Raw genomic sequence first — 27,612 nt, 5'->3', positions numbered from 1 at the left:
TTTCCATTAGAGGACTGATAAAATGCTTAATAAAATTACAGTTTGGAGTCCTTAAGAAATGATGCCACAAGCCATCCATAAAAAAAACAAGAAAATGTCATTATAATGCCATTACTTTTTAACAGGTGTTTTTTACTTATCTTCTAACAATACATGCAATAGTGATATCTGTGATCTACAAGCCTGCTCTATATTGTACATATAGATGGAAAAATATATATATCAGTCTGTTCCAAACTATTTAGGGTTTGTCTGACCAGACAGAACAAGAAAATTCGTCTTTTTTCAACTTAAAAATCTGACTGAAAGATTTTTTTGTCTGAAATTTTGTTAGTCAGACAGAGTTTGGTATACACTGATATATCCTTTATTATCGCTATTTTGGGCATTTTTCCTTTGATCTTTTTTTGTGATTATTTCGCATATCATGCTACTCGCTTGATGGAAAATTATAGCTGAAAACTAAGGAGGCACATGGTGTTGCTAATGAAATTGACACGTCGTCATAGGTAAATATGGCGATAAACAGAGTGTCTTTGAGCATCTCAACTTGATTGCTATTCTCACTTTCGCCGTACTGGCTCAAGGGAGAAAATCAATCTCATTGAGAAGATCAACGATAATCTATAATTATCAAATCTTAGGCATGGAATATCAACGATACAATACATACCTTTGGTGTTAATTTTTTAACAGGACTGTTTCTCTTAATGAAAGACTTGACAATGCCTGGCTTGTTAGAAAGAACTACTTTCGAGCTCAGATTATGCTGGAAGGTTTTGATATTTGGCTTCGGTCTTATCGCCTGTAAAAATAAAGTTATCACTATTTATAGCCTGTCACACCTTAGGAAAACATGAAGCTACAAAATATAATTTTTTTGTTAATTTAAATTTAAAACTGAATTGTTTTCCAACAGATCATCATTATTATAAGTTCAGATCCGAGGTATTTTTTCAAATGATCATCATTATGTAAATTGAGATCTGAGGTATTTTTTTTAATGAAAAGACAGAATATTAAAAAGAAACCTAACAGGTCCACATATAGTCGGGAACAACAGATTAGTATCAATACAATAAAGATCCTGATAGGGGATTGTAGAAAAAAATAAAATAATTTGTTTGCTAAAGCCTAAACTTGATTTACAAGAAAATGATATAATTAGTTATCAAAAGTACCAGGATTATAATTTTATACGCCAGACACGCGTTTCGTCTACATAAGACTCATCAGTGACGCTCAGATCAAAATAGTTAAAAAGCCAAAACAAATACAAAGTTGAAGAGCATTGGGATATAAGTCTATGGTGGTTTCAGTGAAACTGAGCAAATATAATATAACTCCAATGTTATGGAACACCACTTTAATATGATGCCATAATTTAAATATACATGTACGTGTCTAAAACAAACATCTGGTTTGATAAACTTTTGTAAATTATCATCCAATTAAGTTTGCAATATGAATACAAGGAGATGTTGGGTACATGTATATTTTAAATGAGACAGCAAACCAACATTATCTTTAATAGAATAACGTACCTTGTCTTTAGGGCATACTGGGGAATCATAGTCACTACTACTGCTGGCACATTCCCTACAATGACAAAGTGACAATATAAGAATACTTAATAGTTACTAAACTCTCTTATAGCCCAATCTAGTCAACAAAAAATGAAGAAAAGTGGAAAATATGGCATTTTTACTTTAATACTATAGTTAAACAAGAATGTGTCCACCAGTATACAGATGCCCCATCCACACTTTCATTTTCTATGTTCAGTGGACCGTGAAAATGGGTGAAAATATCCAATTTGGCATTAAAATTAGAAAGAACATATAATAGGGAACATGTACACTTACTAAGTTTCAAGTTGACTGGACTTCAACTTCATAAAAAACCACCTTGACCAAAAACTAACCTGAAGCAGGAAAGATGGAGGGACGAACAGACGCAGACCAGAAAACATGCCCATAAATGGGCCATAAAAATATGAATGTCTAAGGGATATAACTCTACCTCCAAAATAATTTATCTGTACAAGTAAATAAAAAGTTGTAAAAAGATTACATATGACCGACCAAACACCATCAAATAATATCTCAAAGAGATGAACTAACAAAGACAATCAATAAAATCACAAAATCCATATACTTCGAACATTACCTACTTGACTTAAATGTAGTTTACTTAAAAGTTTGATTGACATGTGTGTCTACTAGGTGAACCAAAAAATCAGATGTTCTCTAAAATAATATTAAATCTGACAATGAGGTCAGGCTGGAACACAGAAGTTCATATACATTGTAACCTTTCTTTTTCTAATTTTTGTGCTATTGTCACATTTCCTGACCAGTGTGAGAAATCTTTTTCTCTAATTTTTGTGCTAGTGTCACATTTCCTGACCCGTGTGAGAAAAATATCTCTAATTTTTGTGCTATTGTCACATTTCCTGACCAGTGTGAGAAAACTATTTCTCTAATTTGTGTGCTATTGTCATATTTCCTGACCAGTGTGAGAAAACTATTTCTCTAATTTGTGTGCTATTGTCACATTTCCTGACCAGTGTGAGAAAACTATTTCTCTAATTTGTGTGCTATTGTCACATTTCCTGACCAGTGTGAGAAAACTATTTCTCTAATTTGTGTGCTATTGTCACATTTCCTGACCAGTGTGAGAAAACTATTTCTCCTCACTAGTGAAATATCTGTTCTCGGCAAATGATTGGTTGAAATTGTGACGTTAAATTTTCTTGTTTTCTTCTGAATTTTCTTATTGTGACGTCATAAGGCATCCATGCCTGATGACGTCACATCAAAATACACCAACTATATCTGAAAAGGAAGGATAAACATCATAAAGAGAAACAGATTCCACCACTGTAACTTGTGTATTACAATATTTCTCCACTCTCAACAGTTAAATTTTAATTATTTAAAAAAGATTGGCAAGCCTTGCACTTTAAATATTAAAATTTAACTGTCTCGAGTGGAGAAATATTGTAATACACTTGTTGCAGTTCTGGAATATTCATTTCTCATCATGTTTCTCATACTTACTCATCCGTAAACTGTTTTGTTTCATCTGAAAATAACAAGTAAATTAAAATTAATAATAGTTGTTAACATAAATGCAGTTTTTTTTTTTTTTTTTTTTAAAGATGTCCATGCAGATTTGAAATCAATGTATCAAAAAGTAACTTTTGATTTTAAATTGAAACAATATTCTTTTAAAATATTTAACACTTTTGATTTGGGAAGAGTTAAAAATAAAAGATCTGCTTGAATTTTCATATTGTATGTATTAATATAAGCATTAATTTTCATGGGATTAAAATATTGTTGTTTGTCTCAATATAAGATTTCATGGGAATTTAATATCGTGGTTTCCAGTAAATGGAAGGGATATTATGTGTAGGTTAAATGGAAGGGATATTATGTGTAGGTTAAATTTTCGTGGGGTTTTTAATTTCGTGGATATGTTCTTTCCATGAAATAAACAAAATTAAATTCTCTGCAAAAAATTCTGCTTTTACAGTAATTTGAAAGTACATTTACCTTGTATCCCTGACATGAAGGTACTATTGCTGATAGGTAAACCAACAGACATATCTGACATCTAAAACATAGAAATCATTTGTAGTAAACAAGTATGTTAATCTGTTCCATCAATTCACAAGAACATGTGACAGTGCCTATATGACATTGTACCACATTAACCACTTTCATAATTGCAAGTTCAGTGAAACCTGAAAACTGTGTCCAAGCCTAAGTTAACAAGAATTTTCATAGTTCGCTTCATAATGAACATGTGTACCAAGTTTTTAGTTGGTGTGACAGCAAAAAGAACCCTATACCAAAACTTGAACCTGATATAGGACTGATGGACTTTCAGATGCACAGAACAGAAAACCACATGTCCCCATAATATTGTTGGCGAAGCATAAAAATAACTTAAATTAGCCTTTTTTCACTATGTTCTATTTCAATAATTTTTTTTAAAAATATAAGTTAGTAGGTCAAAGATTGACGGATAAGGGGCAATCGCTACATGTGCATGCAATAACTTCATCATTCTGTGAATGACTAGTCTGGTTATCAACTCCTTTCTATTAATCCTAATAACATTTGTTCTTATGTTGCGCATGTGTACCAAGTTACAAATTGATGTGACCACAAAAAGAACAAAACCAAAACTTGTATATTTATAATTACATTAGATGTATGTTTCATTATGATACTTTATTCTGATAGGCTAACTGCACATCACATGTTATTCCGTAAGCAATTGTATTGCTCAATAAAACTTTTCAGTCATGATAACACTTGGTCCCCCAATAAAGTGCACAGGTGAATTAAATAAAACAATAATAAAATTCGTGTTTTCATGATCATTGCCAGACTACACGAAATACGTCGGACCGTCGGACAAATCCGGTGAATAATGGATCGGTCTGGTAAACAGGGTTCATACACCTTTTTAGTTCCATTTATCCATGACTTTTCCATGACTTTTCAAGGATGTTTTATGAAATTTCCATACCCCAAAACTATAGACCAAAAAGTCATCCCTAATGCTATAAACATGCTTTTGTGTCCTTTCCATGCAACTAAATAAACAATCTTTTTAACACCCAATAATGACACAATTGCATTGAAACACAATGAGAAATACCAACATATTTATGAATGACAATACTGAGTTAAGTTTGCTAACAATGATGTAGACCTACTTGTTATCAAAGATTTTATGAAAGAGTATGACCTACACACTCATTTGAATGTCCCCTTTGGTATATGTTCTGCCTCTTTTTACAGTATAAAAGAATATATACAAATTTTGAAATATTTTAATAAACAAAGTATTAGAAAAGGTTATTTGGCATAATCCTCTTGACTGGTTGGACTCAAACAGATAATACATTGTAGACAAAAAACTATCACCTTCCTACTTAGAGGCATCATTGCCATTTCAGAAGTGACATTTGTCTACTATCCAGAAACATATTCTTAAATATCGAGACGATATCCTCACAACTTTTGTATGAAAAATTGCTCTATATGTAGGACTCTTATCATTTCAGCTCCTCTATCCATACATTATCATTAAAAGTGTTTTTCAACGGCTGTTTGGTAGCAATAACTTCGTTTTCGAATATTCCGATAGCTGGTTTCTTATTTCAATACTGTTAAAGCAAATTGCACTATGAAGGGAACCAGATGCGGTTGCATATTTTTATAAACAATTTTGAAGAAACGAATTTTAAATTCTCATTTTACACTTACCACAACTGGGGCCTTGTTTCTAGCATTCTAAAAAGAAACAGTTTCGACAAAAACTACGGGGATCATTTAATTTTAGATGTTTGAAGACATGCAATAAAGATTACAGTGCAAATAATCATTTTCCATGACTATTCAAGGACTTGTCACTAAAATATAGCTTTCCATGACTTTTAAAGGCCTTTCCCCTCCTAAATAAAAATCCATGACTTTTCCAGGATTCCATGCCCCGTACGAACCCTGGGTAAAATTTTGTTGAATTCCGGTCCAAATGTCCGGTGTTTTTTTTTCATGGATTTTTCTAACATTCTAACAAAATTGCCAAACGATCTCAAATTCATTTTCATCTTTATTATTCATCACAGCGATGTTTATTTTGTTCAACCGCTAGCTTTATGCCGAACATCGCCAACCAGTAATGTGTAAATCCAGGTAAAAACATATCTGACTGCACTGGCAGACCTATTTGGAAAATCACCGTGATTTTTGTAAAAAATTCGGTGTTTTTTGGCCAATCTGCGCGGAACGGATAATAAATAGAGGTTCATCGTAAATTTTCCGTTTTACAGAATATTTTGCGGTTCTCCGGAGATTTTCCATGTCTCAGGGAATTATCCGTTTGTCCGATAAAACGGGTGTGTATTGAGTCATTGATAGAACCAGTGATGCGTGAGCGACGGTTATTAAAAGGTCGGTTGTATAATCCGTTATGCGTGAGCGACGTTCAATCATTAATTGATCGTTGTATAATCCGTTAAGTGTGAGGGACGGTTGTATTGAGGTACAGATTGTGATATATGTAGAAGTTTACAGAACTACTAGTATCATTAATCGATTGAGATATAAGGAATTTTCAAAAATTTATCACATATGATAATGTTTCTGTAAATTTAGAGAGAAACAGATTATATATTTCTCGGGGTTAAAGGTTTACTTTTATGATGGAAAAATACATGTGTATTTCTGAGGCCGCAGATCATTTAAACTTCATTGGCAAATAGGAATTTTTAAAACGGTCTTGATCACCTGCTGATCCATTAATCTTTCAGAATGAAATGCACATTTATACCTCTTGGGGTTGAAGGCATATATTAGCAAAATTAACAATATGCTACGATGAGATAATAACTAGTTGCGAATTTTAGTCCGAATGTGTATATATATATGAGCATATGGACATACATTCATCTTTATAATTAATCAGTTCATCTGTCATTTGTTTTATTAAATTACTTTTCAATTGTGGTATAAATACAATTTTATCATTGTGTAAGACGATTTGAGAATAATGCTTTCATCGTAAATACTTCAGAAATTATAATTGATTCAAGAACCGTTTATTGGAACAAAAATAAAATGAACGGCCTGGAGGAAGTTCTAACCTTAGTTGATATCAGGGGTCAATTGGTATGGCAGTATGTTACGTAATACAACGATCGTCGATGCATAATATGCATATGTATGTATATAGTATGCATGCAACTGGATTTCGACAACTCGTTGGTTGTCTTTTAGACAAAGAAGTTCCATTTTAAAGATATCAAAGTACGTCAATGCACGTCTTGTAAACTAATCTGTTACTTTTTGAAATATAAATAAGTTATATTTAAAAGATTGGATGGTTATTTCACACGTATCAAAGTTCTTCTGTCATCATTACTTACTGTTTTTCAATTATTTTTTGAGAGTTCGATCTTAAAACTAAGTTCGTCCTGACATTTATGGAATATTTGCCACTGGAAGTTAAACAACCAACAATCAATCATCTTATTACAAAATTTAAAATATGCCTGAGCGATAATATTCTTTTAAATTTTAATGTGAAAGACAGTTTCTCCATTTATAAGAAGGCACTTCCAGGTCTAATGTTAAGTGTATCTAAATCCCGGGATTGAGATTTATTTACTATACTAGCAAAAAAAAAAAAGAAAAGAAAAGAAATGATGATACGTTTTTTTTTTAATAATTAAATAATTAACGTTAAAAATATATGTAATTAACTTGATCTAAAACTTGACCTTGCTCATAATAGAGAATGTTAAAAATCAATTGTGTCGACTGCACGGGATTGTCCAACGGCGGGAAATACCCTGTAACTATAAACACAGGTGATGTTACTGACCGATTGTGGAATGTCAATTAAAGGGTTAAAGTGATGTGTAATGATTGACATTATTGTGCGCTTGAAAGTTGAGGCTCTAGTAGGTTCATTTCAATTGATAATCGAAAATCGAAAATCATTTTTTTTTCAAATCAACGATGAAGTTTTGGATATTATGGAAGGGATTTTTTTAAGGACAACGGAGGTACCTTAAAAGTCAATAGGAAAATATACAAATAAAATAATATAAAACAATTTCGAAGGTCACAACTTGTATCTTATAAATCAATGATAAAGCGACTTCATCAGTATTAACAGTTATAAGATTGCAATCAGATGACTTTTAATTTTGTTTGTGTTTCAGGAGTGGGAGTGTATAAGATTACCTTATATTACAATGTTTGTTTATATTGCTTGACCCTTATGGGTGTAATTTTGCAATAAAGATTAAAAATATATATTTTGGATGTTCCATTCTCAGCATTGTTTCTGGTCTTGTCTGTTCGTTTGTTCGTTCGTCCGTCTGTCCCGCTTCAGGTTGAAGTTTTTGGTCGAGGTAGTGTTTGATGAAGTTGATATCCAATCAATTTTAAACTTAGTACACATGTTCACAATGATATGATCTTTCTAAATTTAATGCCAAATTAGAATTACCTCATTTCCTCAGTCCACTCAGGGACTTTCTATACTAATTAAAGATAGTCCTTGGTCTGTTAAACATAGAAAATGATAGTGCGGATTGGGCATCCGTGTATACTAGTGACACATTCTTTTTTTTAATTTATTAAACTTGTTCTCAGTGGCAGATCCAGATTTTTTTTATATATAAGGAGAGGGGAGACTAACTGATAATGTCATGAGAGGACCAGCTCCAGTCATTCTCAAGTGATTCCCTATATAATCAATATTTATTTTTCAACAAAAGGGGGCGGACACCGTGTCATTCCCCCTTTATAGCCGACTGAGAAACTCAAAGGGCTGTTTAGGCAGTCTATGTCGTCAAAAGCTTCTATGCATTGTATAGCCAGTCATTGAGTCAGTGTCGTTAAAAACCTCCATGATATCAATCAATCAAATCAAGACTATTAAAAACTCTCATCAACGCCATTCCCCACTAAATCCGGCTCTGGTTCTATTAATTTCATTACTTCTTCAACATACTAGTATCGGGAGCATGTGAGTATGGTAGCACTCCGTAGATAGGTCTGTAGTTTTGCATGTATGACACTAACAGTTGGCCTAACGTATTAGAAGGCCAGGGTTGGAAGGTTATTCAACATTCTGTGGCTCAATTGTAACTATATTTTCTGTGAAGTGCTACCTAAGCCGTGGCCTGGTGAACCCTACCCATTTTTGTCAAAGGATTTTCCAATAGCACATCGAAACACTTCCAGCATTCTATATTTTTTTCACCAAAAAAATTGTACCTCAGCATAATACAGGTCATGAGGTACATTTGTTTGAGGAGGGGGTTTCAATTACTGTTTAATTTCCTGTTACTACGAATTTTCGGGATTTTTTTTTCATCAGATTTGCCCTGTTGTCTTTTCTTTTAACTCCGTGTAAACCCTCACACGCGATGTTTACAGAATTATTTGTTTGTAAAATCAAATTTGTTGTATTACCTCTTTTATCAAAATAATATTTAGTTAGCTTTATTAGCGCCTTTTCAAAGTCCAAGCATTGAACATTGCAAACACATATAAATATTTTCAAATGAATTAGAAAATATCTTCCCAAATCGACAGAACGAACAGAGAGATATTTGCCACTGGTCTTTACCCAGTTAACGATTCACTCTTAAATGCATTTCTCAAAAAACGATGGGAAACAGAAAAAAACCAGACTATATCTTTTGGATAAACAGCCAAGGACATTTCCAGACATGAATATAACTGCATGGACCATCGCTTAAAAGTTTTGTGACAGAACAGACTTACAACTTTACTATAGTACATGTACAGTGCTTAGAACTCTCATAATTTTACTCCAGTTTACATAGTGCATTATTTTATGTTTTATGATAACAGAACTTTGTTTTATCAAGGTTTATCATAACTCGTATGGTTTTATGATAACTGATTTCTGAGGAATATGTTTAATAATGTAAACTTTATTTAAAGATACGTTTTTTCCAATTGGCGCTAAAGAAAAGCACCATATGAATATTCATGAACCTACAACGATTGCTCAAAATCGTGATTTAAAAATCCTGTTTGTGAGATGTAGATTCATTTTAATACCGAAATTTCGTCTATATATTAAGTTTCACAAGTGTATAACACGGAGAAGCTATCAGAAGGTACATTACTTCCATTTTGTTTGGGTGTGAACCATCGATGTTTACAGCAATATCAAAGAATAAGATGATGATGGTAGAAAGAACTATGGGCGTCATGTGGCAAATATTACATGCATATCGGACCATGAGTTGTCAATCTGTATGAAAAGATTTCCAATACAAACATATTATTGAGAAGGAATGTTAACATGCTCTCGTACTAGTATTACAGGGTTCTTGTGTCATTCACCTTAGACACACATCTTTTTAACGATGTTTAAAATTAAAAAAAAGACAGAACCAATTTAATGTCATATATCCCTATTTTTTAATATAACTATAACAAGAATACCCCTATTTAGCGGACAAGCAGTTTATTCTTTTTTCTGTTATTGAATATTGAATACCAAGAAGGAAAGTAAATCCCGAAATTAATTTGAAACTTTGATACTCAATAGTTTTCCAGCAAAATATTCACAACCCTTGGGGATAATTAGTGATTGTCCAGTGGCATGTATAACATGCATGTCGGAACAGGAAATGTTGCATAATGTACTTTCAGAACCATGTTCACATCATTATAAATTATAGCCAACAATTGAGACGACAACTCCTTCCTTTGTTCGAGAACAATCTTGTTGAAATAGAAATCTGTGATTTTACTATGTCCATAACTTCGATGAACCCAAAGCAAGTTAAATATCGACCTGTATTTAATTCAAATAAGTTCTCTTCTTCTTCTTCGTCCATCGACATCCCATGATAACATACTGTTGTCATACGAGGACTAGTTTATTTACAGAACTTTTAACCCAAATAAACAAAATGTATGTTTCTTTCTTATGTTCAATGTAAAAATGTATATAATTTTGAATTGCAACTATCTATAGTTCCGTAACTTTCTATCAAGGCGTATTAAAGAATGGTCGATAAGTGCGTATATTTTTGTTAAATCAATATTTCTTGTACGTTTCAAACTGTCCTTCACTTTTGAGAACGAGTACTTACATTTCCCCAAATTTACCCTTGGAAAAAATGTGAAAACAGATTTTTATTTTATCAAATCTTTTTTTTTTTGAATTATTTAGATTTTTATAAATAATATTCTTTACAACAGAAATGTAATTTATAAACAAGCTTATGCGTTTAGTAATGACTAGTATATCGGACACGCAAGACAGAGATTTATACTATACACCTGATAGTTCAAAAGTTATCGGTCGTATACACTGATCAATACCCTTAGAAGTGAAGCGATGCATGAACTTGCAAGTCCGACAGGAAATCGCTTGAATACCTGAACGTGTCACCTCACAATACATTTGGGAGTAATACCTTTAGCCATGCTGGTGATCAGACAAGGGAAGGTACAAATTTATTTAAATAAGTTTATTACATAAAAGAATTATGAACAAATTAGATTTTCGAAAACAATTTTCACGGAACACTTATTTACGCTCATTTATGACTTTGAACTATGACTTTTTCACCAATTCCCATATAAACAGTTAAGTAGACAGAGACATCAATATCAGCCCAAGGGCCTTTAGGCCCGAGGGATGATATTGGTCGAGGGTGATACGGCATATGATACGGATTTTGCCATGTATTATTCTCTATATATTATACATATTATATATTATACATATAACAGTATTTTAAAAAAAAAAATTTCATATATATTATACATATAACAGTATTTTTTAAATTTTTTTTTCATACATATATCACTAAAATTCAAGCGACTATGAATTCACGAACACGTGGCTGTTGACACATTACACACAATATACTTAAAATACCTGGGTCAATTTACACTTCTGGTTTATTGTCCCTTTAACCAGCCAGTGTATCTGTGTGTGATGTATTTATCTACCGTGCAAGGGTTGTGCAAACAGTCAAGGTCGTTAAATGTATCTCTAGCTCCATTGACAGACTCCCATAATATATTCGAAAGCGGATCCCGGATTTTGAAAAAAAAAAAAAAGAATGTGGAAGGACGTAAAGACAACATTACAAATTGGACTAGTGTACATGCAACATTCAATCTATTTCTTGTGTGACAGTTTACTGACTGTCAAACCCGTGTTCAATTTATTATTTTGATATGGTTCCATCATTCGAAAATAAGTTATTAAAATCTCAGTAGGCTAAAACAAACTACTGGATTTTACCCACAGAGTGCAACAAACACAGGTCACGGAAATGGTTTCTACTACTTCAAACTTTGGCAATCTAAAATAAAATCTAATCAGTCAATTTTACAGTATCACAATTTCATGTAACAGAAGAAGATAGTGCCTTGAAGATAGCTGAGTAAAATAAATATTTTTTTAAACAAGATATATGTAGGGAGCTCTATTTTTAACCAACCCGCGCATGAACAGATTCATTTTTTCTTGTATTTACTTCCTGAATGACACAACTCTAGAAATGTTTGCCACTGGACATCAATTTAAAAATTAAATAGAATCAGACAGTCAGGCTCGAGCAAAAAACTTTGAGAACGGAACTTTATAGCAAGATATATACTATAGTGTATACAGATTGTATTTGAACACATACGAGGGTCTTGAATATTGTCTTATAGTTGTAAGTAATTTTTCTGTAGTCTTCATATTTTCCCCCATTATTCTATATTCTTTGTTTTCTTGGTGTCTATTTTATTTACTTTTTTGGCCCTTTGTTGTGCACTTTTTGTCCATATATATTCTCTCTTCTTCTATATAAATCCTATTCAAACCCTTATAAACATACACAATCAAAATGTTCAACTCAAAACCCCAGTTGACTTGTCATCCATGGAGTTTTTCTCAACCGTTGAGAATATAACAAATGCTAAATGAGTCCGTTTAAAAAAAGATGTGGTGTGATTGCCAATGAGAAAACTCTCGTTAAGAGACCATATGCCACAGAAATTAACAACTATACATGTAGGTCACCGTACGGCCTTCAACAACGAGCACAGCCCATACTGCATAGTCGGCTATAAAAGAAGAAAAAGTCTAGGAGTCCATTACTGATATTACATATATATATGATTAATGTATCACGTATACGTCTGATGCTTAGTTGTTGGCTCTGCTGGAAGGCAAAATATTTAGCTCTTTACTGACTAGTATTTAACAACTGAAACTAGATAAGTTATGAAAATCAAGGAATCTATACATGCTATAACAGCAAATTTAAACGGAACCAAAACGCAAATTAGTAAAATAATAAGTATACAACTAGCATTTCAGCATTTTAATATTGGTAATTATTAATGATGTAATGCGTAAATAAGTTATCATACACAGTGGAACAAATGGGAAGCCAAAGTACGTTAATGTCTGGATTAATCTTCTGCAAAAACAATGTCATTTTGTTTATTTTATCTGGTTAAATCTTCTGACATCAGACTCGGACTTCTTTAGAACTGAATTTTAAATGTGCGTATTGTTATGCGTTTACTTTTCTACATTGGCTACTAGAGGTATAGGGGGAGGGTTGAGATCTCATAAACATGTTTAACCCCGCCGCATTTTCCCGCCTGTCCCAAGTCAGGAGCATCTGGCCTTTGTTAGTCTTGTATTATTTTAATTTTAGTCTCGTGTGTACAATTTGGAAATTAGTATGGCGTTCATTATCACTGAACTAGTATATATTTGTTTAGGGGCCAGCTGAAGGACGCCTTCGTATGGAACGCCGTAGCTGCCTTATGTGTACTTGTTTCTAGATACGCTTATACTTTTCAATATATGCACATAGTTTTTCTATATATGCACATACTTTTTCTATATATGCACATACTTTTTCTATATATGAACATACTTTGTCTCTATATGCACATAGTTTACTTTATATGCACATAGTTTTTCTATATATGCACATAGTTTTACTATATATGCACATACTTTTTCTCTATATGCACATAGTTTACTTTATATGCACATAAATTCATTTAAGGTGGTCCCTAACACTACAGGGAGATAACTCTGTAAAATCAGCTAAATGTTTAAATTATGTTGTTTTGTAAATGGAACATTAAGCTTCTCAATGATTAAAATCAGTGTTTGTCAAACTGCTATGTATCCAACCAATTTTTTCCGAGGAATTGATTGGTTCAAATATTTTGAAATTTTTATATTTTTTTCAAAGGGTCAAAGTAAATACTTTTAAAAAAAAATTAAACAAAATAATTAAACAAAGCAAATTAATTTAAGTGAAGGTGTTGGGTACCACCTTAAAGACAGAGGATTAATGACATGAATGATACATGTATATGTGGTTGTTAACTCTTCGCTGTACAACACAATAATAATACACATTTTTTTCTTGTTTTTTGGCTTATTAAAAATACACACAATTATATTTTGATTATAATTATAATTATAAGAAAACCCTTGCCGTTTTTGGCACAACCTTTTTGATCTTTTGGTCCTCGATGCTGTTCAACTTTGTACTCGTTTCGGCTTTCAAACTTTTGTATCTGTGCGTCACACATAGGTCTTGTGTGGACAAAATACACTTCTGGCGTATTAAAATTTTGAACTTGTTGCCTTTCGTTGGCTGTTGTTCGTGTGATTCTTTGTCAATTGTGTTCTCCAATTTATTTATATTGTAGTCCTGTGTTGTCATTTTGATGTTATATTTCACATGGCCATAAAAGTGCGAGGTTTGGCATGCCTCAAAACCAGGTTCAACCCACCATTTTTCCCTTTAAAAATGCCCTGTACCAAGTCAGGAATATGGTCATTGTTATATTATAGTTCGTTTCTGTGTGTATTACATTATAACGTTGTGTCGTTTGTTTTCTCTTTTTTTTTTTGAGTGTAAATTCACATTGCGATAAGACGTGTCACGGTACTTGTCTATCCCAAATTCATGTATTTGGTTTTGATGTTATATATATATATGTTATATTTGTTATTCTCGTGGGATTTTGTCTATGTGTGTTACATTTTAGTGTTATGTCGTTGTTCTCCTCTTATATTTAATGCGTTTCCCTCGGTTTTAGTTTGTTATCCCGATTTTGTTTTTTGTCCATGGATTTATGAGTTTTGAACAGCGGTATACTACTGTTGCCTTTATTGCTCACACCTTGACATTTTCATTCACTTAACAAACATTTATCAAATAGCTCAAAAATCACTCTAATTCATAAGTAAACTATATGTTTTAACTAAAAAAAAAAGTCATTGTCTTCAATGCATATAAAAGACAACATTATATAAATATCAAACAATTTTGACTAGTCTATGGAATTTAAATGTATGGCCAAATCTAGCAAGAACAACAATATTATTTATCAAATCCTTTAAGTACTGGGAATTTCATTTTGAAGATTTATGATTGAGGGAAAAGTATATTTTTGTGAATATTTGAATTCTTGATTTTGCCAAAGTCTGTGTTCAAGCTTTTTGAAAATTTGTAATTACTGGATCATATTGGACTGGTGACAGATCCAGGGGGTGTATTTAAAATAATAAAGTCTTGATTAACCATAAATCAAGCTCCATAAAGGGCCTGGTCCCCTAAATCTGTCCCTGAACTTTGAGTGATAAAAAAACCCAACAAATCATTAAGGGATTAATCAAAAGTTTATTGGAAATATGAGTATTTACAGATCTAGTAGTTAAATGAAATAATAATGCTAACATGTTATGCCCTTGCACACATTTAAAGATTCTATATCAAAATAAAATAAATAAATTTGAAAATTCCCAAAGAAATATTTCTAATTAAGTGTCTGTCTTTGTTCATGTTGTTAGAATCAAGCAATTATGAAGAATTTCAAAACATAGCAGAATCAAAGAGCTGAAAGCTCTGAGGAAAAATGACGCCACTGTCTCTAATATTGGGATATTTTTTATGCAAGTCTTGATATTCACATACCATAATTAATTTAACAATGCAACATGTCTTGTAAGCATATAATTGATATTCTTATATATGTGTGTGTGTGAAGTGACTGTTTTTTAAGACAAATGAATAGGTCAAGACTACCTGAATTGTACAAATAAATACCGTAGAAAGGCTTGTATATTTCTCACTGGTACATAGTCCCTTCTCTCAGAAAGTTTTATTTAATTTTAAATAATCTTTTTGTTACTGTTATCAAAGGTTTAATGAAACTCAGGTAATTTAAAAAAATTATAGTCAAACCGGCACCTGGTTAAATTGGCACCTGGTCAAATCGACACCCTATATAGTCAATTTGTCACCCATGTTAAATATATATTTTTAACAGTATTTTAAGCAAAAAGAGTAAAAATAAGAAAGGGGTTGCCAGATTTGTTTTTAGTATTTAAGCAAAAAGAGTTAAGTACCTAAGGAAAGGATTGTCTGAAAATATTTACTTTCACATTTTTGGGGGTTCATGAACATTTTGTATTTATTTATTTTTCTCCACTAAATGTGTATGTTCCAGACCGTATGATTATTTGGACCGTACGCGTGCGGTCTGGACCGTATGCGTACTTTTTCAAAATAATCTGATTAATATCATTAAGAAGTTGCTTAAGTTATAAGTTACAAATGCATGTAAAGTTCATTTACAGCTCAACATAACTAAACTCTCAAATTAATATGTAAAAGTTCCAATAGTAATTGGAATAAAAACGTAATTTTTTAACTAATACAAAAATTCACGCTTATTAAATAATCAATCAGGAAATAGTAAAGTATATTGAATACAAGTATATCCTTGAAGAACTATCAAGAAAATAAGGGAAAAGTATACACACGGAGAACGATGTGTATACATAGTAAACTATGCGCATATATAGAAAAACTATGTGCATATAGAGAAAAACTATGTGCATATAAAGTAAACTATGTGCATATAGAGAACAAGTATGTGCGTATAGAGAAAAAGTATGTGCATATATAGTAAAACTATGTGCATATATAGAAAAACTATGTGCATATAAAGTAAACTATGTGCATATAAAGTAAACTATGTGCATATAGAGAAAAAGTATGTGCATATATAGAAAAACTATGTGCATATATTGAAAAGTATAAGCGTATCTAAAAACAAGTACACATAAGGCAGCTACGGCGTTCCATACCTTCGGGTGCGGGAGTTTCTCGCTACATTGAAGACCTGTTGGTGACCTTCTGCTGCTGTTTTTCTATGGTCGGGTTGCTATCTCTTTGACACATTCCCCATTTCCATTTTCAATTTTATTTCAATAAACTGACTTAAATAAAATTTAAGCAAGTTAAACTGTAAGCTTGCCGCCGTTGATACCCCCGCCGAAATATTTCGGTTCACAGGAAGTTGTTGAGAAATGAATCTGAAAACGCACCACACGGTACAACTTACTTGCATCAACCCTGTAACCAAATTGATAGATACGAAAAAGATAGATACGAAAAAAATTTACTTAAATAAATGTTTACATGTAATGTATGACGTACTTAAAATCATCTTTGTGTAAAGAAACGTTTGAATTGGCTGATCTTTTTGTAAAGCATGCTATTTTGACGGTTACGGATTCAGACTCATTAAAGATGCAAACGATGCAAACGGCTATGCTCGCACAGGTTTTGATCATTTCTTTCAAACACATACGTTTGCAAAGTTTACATAAACTTTGACAAACTATGCAAACGCTAAAAATGCGTCTGCAGTTTGTCGTTTGTTAGTACAAAGTTGAAACGCTGCATTTTTTTCTAACTTCAACCTGATTAAACGAAGTATTTGTTTCTACGTTTGTAAAAAAGTCTGATTACCAACAACATGTGCATGCATTATTGAAAATTCAAACAGGGTCATTAAAGATTTATCAAACGATGTATTTGTTTCTACTCGTGTAGAAAACAGTAACACACGCGACACAACGTTTACAAAATTCTTGTTAGAAAGAAATGCGGCCTAAGAAAAATCTTGTTAGAATCACAAGAAGTCTTGATAGGTCGTAAAATAAACTTCCCATCACTTTATTCTTTTCACATGTCAATTTAAATAAAACAAATTCGCAACGATGTCATAATTGAAAGCACGAGGAAGGCTGGCCAAAATGTTCAACTTGCGGCTAGTGATTGACAGGTATGATTATATCTTGGGGCTCTTGTGGGGGGCGTGGTGTCGGACGGAAAAAAGATTTCCAGTATTCATATATATATAAATGTCGATCTAATGTGGAAAATTGTGAGGTTTTTTTTAATAGCACAAAGAAAAAGACGTTAGAAGAGTAACAATGTGTAACTATAAACGAATTACTCGTTTATAATCTACGAGACTGATCAGATCGAAGTTTGATAAAAAAAAAAAAAAAAAAAAAAAAGCATTCAATATCAAACCTTCTTGGTTGGAGAAAACATGTTCAATGTATACCTGCAAATATGTCTTAATAAATTATATTGTGTATTTAAATTATCTCCATTGAATACAATACAATTTATTAAATGTATCTATGATATCCTCCATAAATAAATATCTGAACAGGTAAAGTTAAATTCGGATCAACAGATTGATTTACGACCTTCCGCTTGTCCATGTTGTATTGCAAAAATATCACAGCACTGCAGGTATTGCTCACATTAGACAAGTGTCAAAATCAGTATGACATAATGTCGGATTACGGCATCTGCAGTAATTAAGAGTCTGTTTTTACAGGAACTGATTTATCTTAACATGACAATAAAGAAGAATTTTGTAAGGTGAACATATTTGTAGTATTGCAAAGTTACCACGTGCATTTTCCTGTTCATTGGTCACATTTAAATAGATTATTCTTTATTGAACTAAATTCGATATTTAAATTGCAAGTAACTTTAATATCAAAACCACCGCTTTTTATTTCTCGACTGAAAAGGGTAATAAGACGGTTATTTTTATCTGACTATAAACAGTGTATATAATCACAACGATCTATTAATATCCGTTGCTCACAGATAACGGATTATACAACGATCTATTAATAACCATCGCTCACGCATCACTGGTTCTATCACTGACTCAATACACACCAGTTTAATCGGACAAACGGATAATTCCCTGAGACACGCGGATAATTCCCTGAGACACGGAAAATCTCCGGAGAACCGCAAAATATTCTGTAAAACAGAAAATTTACGATGAACCTCTATTTATTCTCCGTTCCGCGTAGATTTGCCAAAAATCGCGGTCATTTGCCAAATAGGTCTACCAGTGCTGTCAAAAACAACAATGGATGCCATCATTGGCACAACCGGAAATGTAAATAAAACGGATCAGATTCTGGGAACGGATAAGGATAATTCCGGGTTTGCCGATTTAAATACAGTAAATGAATAAAAATCCAAGCAGATCACAAAATTTAGCTATGAAATATAACCACAAGAATTGAAAACCAAAAGAAGAAACAGGAAATTATATTTTATACAGAAACTCTAAATTATGTTTAGTTCACAAACATTGTCAAAATCCAATAAAATGGGACATTACTCTTCACTGAAATGCATTCAAGCAATTGTGCACAACTTTCATAACAATATCCCCTCTTGTTACATCATTTTGTTTTAATTTGTGCATTTTGGGGAGGAGTAGGGCACAACAAAGTCATATGTTTGTTGTTTTTTGTCGGATAATATACAATTAGATGTAAAAAAAAAATTGGTCTGGTAAAATTTCATTCGGTCTGGTAAAGCTAGGATGCTTACCAGACCGAATGTCCTGTAAAAATAAAATTCATTCGCGTAGTCTGCATTGCTAAAAAAAATGTAATTATAAGTATTGAATGCTTCTTTTTGTAACTTCATAGGGTTGTAAAAACATTGACCATGCGCACATTTTTAGTATGAAGCGCTTCATACAAAATGTACTTCGGTCAACGCTTTTACACCCCAATGAAGTTACAAAAAGAAGCATTCAGTTCTTAAAATAAGATTCTTTCTATCAAATTATCAATCCTCTATAACTGATATTTGTTCTTATGTTGCAAGCATTTATAAAGGAAAGTGAAGTTGCCGATGGGGATAATTCTAAATTTGTTGTTCACTTCTTCCTTTAAAGCAGAAATTCCAATGCATAAACTTTTTCTGTGGCATACATTAAGTTAATGATAATTGCAAAATAAGAAAAGATAACCCCTTCAGGAAAGTTTCAATTTCGACAGTTTCGTCTACTTAATAAACTTACATCAGTTTGATCTAGGCAACTTTTCTTTGATATAGACATGTCTGCTTCATCATCTGATAACACCCTCTTTTTGGTTTTCGTTCTAAAAATATTTAAACAAAATATGAATATATTTATATAAATAAGACTAAGAACAATAATGAATGCTTACCAATCCCACGAAATGCTGTTTTAACATGTTTCTGTTTTAGTCACTGTAAAAGACTATATAAAATTATTGTTAGCCCTACAATTGGAAAACATTATGATACTAAACTTGATGTTCACATTGAAGTGTATTTTTTTTCGTATCAATGGCAAAACTGGTTGCATAGCCACTCACACAACTAAATATTTTCTTATATCATAAGCCACAGATATGTACAAGCCAGCATTTAAAAACTTTCAGCAAACAACAATCTGAAAACTACTTGCAATGTTCAACAATCCTAAGTATTTAAATAATGAGCATGTGAAAAAAAAGTTTCAATTTGTAAAAACAGATAGACAAAAATGCCAACTTTGTATTTAGAAACCAACCAATCAAGACCAGAACAAAGAGTACAAAACTTGTGCTTGAAATGCCAAATACATTTTTAAAATTGGTTGTTTTTAAAGTTTTATGACAGTTAAACAAACTACTGTAAAAGCAGAAATTTTCTTGGAGGATTTAATTTCGTTTATTTCGTGTAAAGAATATATCCAAGAAAAATACATCTGATATCACTGTCATTTACTGGGAACCATGGAAATCATGAAATGTAATCCCTATGAAATCTTATATAGAGACAAAACCACGAAATTTTAACCCCATGAAAATTAATGTTTCTACAATATTCATTTGTGAGCAAAAAATAGATGCTGTCAAAAAACTCTTATGAAAACCTTAACTAAAGGGCGTACAGGAACCTTTAGTTGTTAATGTCCATGTCATTTGTTGGTTTGTGTGTTGATTTGTCTCGTTGGCAATCATATATCATTCTTGCTGATATAAATAAACATTACCTTGTTCTTGGTGGTGGATTTTCTGGTTTAACAAATCGTTCATCTTTTTCACTCTGTTCATCCGAAGACATTGTTGATGATTTAGGTGGTCTCATCTTTGACCGTGTTCTTGGAATACTAGTCTCAGACTGTGATTTAGAACAGATACCAGAATCCTCATTTTCAGAGTCAACCTTACTTGAGTTTTTCTTCTGTTTTGTCCTTGTGCTAGCCCTCACAGGTTTAATGTCATTAGTGAAAGCACAATCATCTTCCATAGTATTAGCACTAAGTCTTTGATGTTCTTTAGATTTGGGTGAATCACAATCACTGATCAACATGACTTCGTCATCACTTAAGTCAGCTGATGACTGATCCTGACTAGATTGATGTTTATTACGTGTTTTCGTTCTGGTTTTTGACTCAGATTCTGTCTTGGGTTTCCTTGTTTTTGTTCTGGTACTTCGCTGTGGTTTGTCATCTTCTGACGTATTATCAAGATCTGCCACCGAACCCTGTGATGATGTTGCTGATTTGTCTGATGTGACGGATGAAACACTATCGGTATTCTAAAGTTTACAAAAAAAAGTATAAATCAACATTAAAGGAGGCAAGTCAAAAATGTTAACGTTAACGCTGAATGACTTATTGCATGCACCACTGAAAAGTAGACTAATAAAAAAAAAGTTGCTTTCTTCATGTTCTTGTTTTTATTCAGAGGAGGCAAATTAGCAATATAGAAAAAAAATACTTTATTATACACAATTTCCTCTTTGGAACATATCAATCTGCACTAAAAATCTTTCCTAAATACCTGTACGAAGACCAATATTCTCATTTTTATGTGTCTGAACAAATTTACAAATACTAGTATGAATAAAATTTAAGAAGTCTGTTGCAGACCACATTGAGTATATTTCCCAAATGATAAGCTGTCTATTATTTCTTTGTTGACGTTGGGGTCTTCTTGTTGCTAGCTGTTTTTGTCTGTCTTTTATTTACTTGTTTTATTCAGGATTTCTAGAAAACTAGCTTTAGCACTCCAGATTTTGTGATAAGCAATTTAATCTATCTAGTCCATAGCTTACTTCTGGGTGTTTTTTTTCAGGTAAGGCAAATATCATTTAGATATACATTTTTTTTTATCACTGCAGTGTTTCCCAAACTCTGTCTGACTGACAAAATGTTGGACAAAAAATCATTCTATCACACAGAATTTCAAGGATTTTCTGGTTGAATATATAGAAGAAAATTTCAAATTTCTTTCTGGTCAGACAAACCCTATAACAGGTTGGCACAGACTGTCACTGTAAGCATTTTATGACTTAATTTAAGACATTTTCATCTTAAAAATAATTACCTGTGAACCCTTCTTCAACCGTAGTCTTGTACGTGTACGGACAGGTTTTTCTTCTGGACTCTGTGCCTATTAAATCATATAAAAGCATATTGAATAATGTCAAGTAGAAAAGTAGATGACAGATGTATTTCTGTTGACAAATATAAGTAAAAAAAATTATTCAGTATTTTTTCAGTTATTCTTTTGGGTGTTTCTACGGTTAATTTTAGATTTAAGATTCATTATAAACACAACTTTTGTGAAGGTGAACGGTTAAAATTTACTTCATATCATACAATAGTATTACTGGCCATGGGGATTTCTTTTTTCATGGTTACCAAATTTCTTGGTAGAATTAAAACTAACATGTTAGTGGACATCTCATTTCATGGTTTTGCTGAAGTTTTCAAACAGACTTATTCTTAAATAGACTTAGTGAGTTAAATTCTATTGATAATTTGTCATTTATTGAACATCTCATTTCAATGTTCACCTGTACCCACGAAAATTTATAACAAATTAATAATAATGATCCACAGTATCTCCATTACATGCAATGATCATTTAAATAAAATTTCAATGTTGCACAATGATGTGTTTCTGTTCATATAAAGATACTAGATCTTTTTCCAATGAAATATTAAAACATTTTTGTATCATTATAGGGCTATTCCAGAAAAAAATGTATGGGGGGGGGGGTTGGAAGGCAGTTTTTGTCAGCACCCGCCACCCAGACAATTGTAATTGAGAAATATAGTGCATTATAGTGTGTAAAGTTGCTTTGATACCCATCACCCATGTATTATTAATATAATGTGCCTTCCAACCCCCATACATTTTTTTCTTGAATAGCCCATAGCAAAAATGTCAAATAAATAATTAATCACCATGCAGGAGTTGATCTTTAGAATCAATAACATTGTACTGTTTCTACTTTTCAGTAATAAAGATAGCACTCCAATATACAAAATGATGGACCCTTAAATTTTTGATAACTGAATATGCATAAATATTTATAAAGCTGCCTTCCTGAGCAAATTGTGAAATATTAAATTACCTTTGACTGGGACAAATCATCTGAAGATTCTGATTCTTGACGCATTGACTTCTTGGCTGCCGTCTCTACAGCATGTAAAGCAGCCACAGACAAACGTTTAATAGAAGACAGTCTTGACGAAGAATTCAAAGTTTTACCATGTTTAAGTGATTTTCTAACACTATTTCTTGGCTTTTTATCCTGTAACTCTGAACTGTCTTTGACTATTTTTTCAGGACTCTCTTGAATGGTTTGTGTATTGTTTGGAGTAAAAGGTGTATTGTCATCAGAAAGTGCTGCCTTTACAACTGTTGCAGGTGTTGATGGAGAAGTAATTATCATTTCTGGTGTTTCTTGGACAATCAAGTCTTTATCATTTGAGGATGGAGGCGTTTCTGTCTCCTTGGCATTATCTATCTGCGGACCTTTGGGGGTTTCCATCTCCTGTGCATAATCAAACTGAGGATCTTTACAGGGAGTTTCTGTATCCATATCACACACTTTATCTGTTGACATTTTTACACTATTCACTTTGTTAATAGGTGTTAGATTAGTATCTTCATTTTCAGGTTCTATTAAATTTTCTTTTACAGGTGTTTTGTTTTCTGCCATTTGTGATTCTATTTGTTTTGTGAATGACATAACTGGTTCTTTAGTTGTTTCTGTTTTGATCTTCACATTTTTTGTGGTACGTGTGTTCCTTTTTGGTCTGGCGGTGGTGGTAGTCCTTGACGTAGCTCTGGTTCTGTAGGACCTGTTTGGTGGAGAGCTTAAACTGTTCTCTTCCACGTCGGCTTCCTCGCCATCGTCAAGTCTTAGACTATAAAACAAAAAAAATACAAAACTTGAAATATAATGACGGCTTTATTGATCATGAATGTAAATAATGTTCAAAAGTGTGTAGATCAAGATTGAACTAAAGATATAGCTTAGGTTTATCTGACATTATAAACATCCTAGAAAATAAGGTTAAGACAATGTTAACCCTGCCAGACTAACATGTACAATAATTAAATACATCAAATATATTTGACCTTATGACTACAGTATCTGAGAAAAAGACTAAATCAGGAAAAATCCAATGAATGGACCATGTAATTAAGAGATCAAGGTCACAAGACAAGGTTTATCAGACGGACATGTACACCTAACAAGAGGCTCTCAAGAGCCTGAATCGCTCACCTGGTAAACAATGCCTTATTAACTAAATTAATAAATTAATGTTTGTTGTAAATTAAACAGAGTAACAAAAGCCATGTACTATATAGCTATCCTGGAAATACCTTTTAAAGCCTCTTAGGAACCTCTGGAAAGAAATGGGCATGAGTTCGCCCTACACTTGATTAAGATACAGTCTTGGTCAATCTGATGATTCACAATACAATTGCTATTAACAGTTTATCTGTATCTATAATAATATTCAAGATAATAACCAAACACTGCAAAATTTCTTTAAAATCATCAATTCAGGGGCATTATACCTGAAAAACCAGTTACCCAATTCGGCTGAAAATTTCAGGACAGGTAGACCTTGACCTAATAAATACTTTAACTTCTGTCTTATTTGCTCTAAATGCTGGAGTTTTTGAGATATAAGCCAAAAACTGCATTTTACCCTGTGTTCTATTTTTAGCCATGACGGCCATGTTTTTTGACGAAATAGAAAATAAAACACAAACTTTATCTTATACACCCTACTGATCATTCAGTTGAAGTTTGGTTGAATTTGGTAGAGTAGTTTTAGAGGAGAAGATTTTTTAAAGTAAGCAAATATGATGAACAAATTGTGAAAAATTGTCATTAAAGGACAATAACCCCTTAAGGGGTCAATTGACAATTTTGGTCATATTAACTTATTTGTAGATCTTACTTTGCTGTTTACAGTTTATCTTTATCTATAATGACCAAAAACTGCAAAATTTCCTTAAAATTACCAATTAAGTGGCAGCAACCCAACAATGGGTTGTTTGATTCATCTGAAAATTTCAGGGCTGATAGATCTTGACCTAATGAACATTTTTACCCCATGTCAGATTTGCTCTAAATGCTTTTGTGTTTGCGATATAAGCCAAAAACTGCATTTGACCCCTATGTTCTATTTTTAGCAATGGCGACCATGTTTGTTGATAGATCAAAACTTCGGATACAATTTATAAACTAGATACCCTAAGGAACATTCAGTTAAAGTTTGGAAATATTTGGCCTAGTAGTTTCAGAGGAGAAGATTCTTGAAATAGTTTACGACGACGGACAACGACAGACGACGGATGCCAAGTGATGGCATAAGCTCACTTTGGCCCTTTGGGTCACGTGAGCTAAAAATTATTCCAGCCAAAAAAATTGACCTTCTAAAACATTAGAGAAATGGAACCTGCAGATACTACAAGTATTCTATTACATGTCAATTTATACATTTTATTAACCTTTGTCTTTTTGAAGATGGCTCAAACACGTCTTCAGAATCTGAAAACTTAGTTGGTCTTTTTGCTTTTCTCCCTCTCTTCTGTGAAGGTGTTTTCGGTAAGAGCTGTATCTCAGGCCTGCAATAAATAGTGATTTCTTTTGAACATTTACTTGCATGTACAATAAAAAAAGATTTGGATAGGATAGAGAATCCAAATTAGTGTTTGTGTTAATTTTTAATCATAACATTGATATTCTTTTTTGTTTTTGCAAAAAAAAAAATAATTGCATGCTTGCAGGGATAGCAAAAGGTAGGTTTTTTCCCCTGTATAAAAAAAAAAAGTTTCTGAAAGTCCAAATGACATACTTGTTAGTGCTGACAACCCGTAAATTTCAATACTTCATGTCTGTTTTAATTGAAACTAACATCTTATCTTCTTATTTTTTAAATATGAAACTAGGGACTTTGCTCTTTTGAGTAAAACCTTAATTACAGTCATATCTAAAACCATAACCATAAAAATATTATTGTAGTATTTCAATAGACATCAAGACATTAATATAAGAACAGACACCTAAAATAAATAAATTGATAATAGCCGGTAGTTTGTTACAAAAATTCTTTCCCCAACATCCAACAGAGTTTTGAAATTTTCTGGTGTAGGTGATAGCGATTTAAATAAATGCAACATAATGTGTTACACTCTGAATTCTAAACAAAGCTTACCCAACAACCAAAAAATGATGTTGCAAAAATTCTTTCCAAACATCCAATAGAGTTTTGAAGTTTTCTGGTGTAGGTGGTAGCGATTTTAATAAAGGCAACATAATGTGTTACACTCTGAATTCTAAACAAAGCTTACCTAACAACAGTGTGTCCCAAACTCTGTCTGACAGAACTTTTAGGATTTTTTGGTTGAATATATTGAAGAAAATTCAAATTTCTTTTTCGGTCAGACAAACTCTAAAACAGTTTGGCACAGACTGTAACAGCCAAAAATAAAACATTTTAGATGCCAGGCTTACATATTGTACTTGCTTCCAGTCAAACTTACTTTGCAAATGTCTTCTTACATTCAAACAACAGTTCATGCAACCAGTCCATTTCTTTATCAAATTCAGCTAAGGCATCATTGACTTTAGCATTTATTGAATCCAAAGCTGAAAATCCCAAGTTGTGTGGATACAACATTGTATCACCTGACTTCTTCTTGTCTGCCTTCTTACCTTTCATCTGAAAAAAAAATCAAAATATTTTATACTGTCCAAAGATGGACAAAATAAGTATAAATAATAAAATTGGGTCCAGAGTTCTCGAAAAGTGGTGGTTCTACGGATTTTACCACCAAAATATTACAAAGGACTGACCCAATTTTAGTACTTTTCAATAGAAATATTAGTGAGGACCATTAAATTTTCTTCAAGGACCACCAGGGAGTAGAATGTTTATCAAATGAGTTTTTAGCATCACAACCATCCGATTGATGTTCTGATAACAACTTTCCACTTTACTATAAATGGCAATGCAGGTATTATAGGCATGAGCCATATCGCAGTTATCTGGTATTGAATATCGTATAACCTGTTCATTGTTCAATCAAACTATTATCACTTGCTAATAAGCCGCCTGCCAGGTTAACCCTCTTGCTGCCAATTATTTTTCAAGGTTGCATTTTGTGGGTCAGAAAAGATGACAGCTTGATATCCGATGTTAAACAATGACTTAATTCGAAAATAGCAAACATGACCGTTACATTTGAAACCAATTGAAGAAAAATATAACACTGTTTAAAATTTTTTCTTTTCTTTAAAAAAGATACAGCAATGAGAAGTTTGCATAAATCAAAACATGGACATTAAGTGTCCCTCAAGCAGTTAGAACAGCCGACCTGGACATATATATGTGTCAATCTGGCATCATGAGGGGTTAAATCTACACATGTTGCATAATAAGGTAATGTCATTTACACTGAAAAAGGTTGATATACTGATGTTTTTACGCATTCAATAACAAACATTTGATAACATTGTTGTACATTTTTCACTCATGATCATTTTATTCTCTTCAATTGAAGGACGAAAGGAGACCCCAG

The 27,612-nt window shown here is 32.4% G+C and overlaps 1 protein-coding gene across 2 annotated transcripts in view; it reads right to left on the bottom strand.

The window, feature by feature from the left end:
• Positions 1 to 27,612, bottom strand: part of LOC143047414 (uncharacterized) — a 36,506-nt gene that overhangs the window by 8,379 nt on the left and 515 nt on the right. For both annotated transcript variants that reach the window (XM_076220454.1, XM_076220455.1), the window contains exons 2-11: positions 26,575 to 26,753; positions 25,540 to 25,656; positions 23,138 to 23,936; positions 22,102 to 22,167; positions 20,763 to 21,310; positions 19,779 to 19,860; positions 3,561 to 3,621; positions 3,063 to 3,087; positions 1,545 to 1,599; positions 674 to 805 (exon numbers count right to left, since the gene is read on the bottom strand). In XM_076220454.1, the coding sequence (XP_076076569.1) occupies positions 674 to 805; positions 1,545 to 1,599; positions 3,063 to 3,087; positions 3,561 to 3,621; positions 19,779 to 19,860; positions 20,763 to 21,310; positions 22,102 to 22,167; positions 23,138 to 23,936; positions 25,540 to 25,656; positions 26,575 to 26,753 (2,064 nt within the window). The remainder of the gene's footprint in view (positions 1 to 673; positions 806 to 1,544; positions 1,600 to 3,062; positions 3,088 to 3,560; positions 3,622 to 19,778; positions 19,861 to 20,762; positions 21,311 to 22,101; positions 22,168 to 23,137; positions 23,937 to 25,539; positions 25,657 to 26,574; positions 26,754 to 27,612) is intronic.

The sequence above is a fragment of the Mytilus galloprovincialis genome, chromosome 10 (assembly GCF_965363235.1).
Source record: "Mytilus galloprovincialis chromosome 10, xbMytGall1.hap1.1, whole genome shotgun sequence".
NCBI lineage: Eukaryota > Metazoa > Mollusca > Bivalvia > Mytilida > Mytilidae > Mytilus > Mytilus galloprovincialis.
The sequence above is the reverse complement of the archived record's forward strand: the minus strand, read 5'-3'. Positions and strand labels throughout refer to the sequence as shown.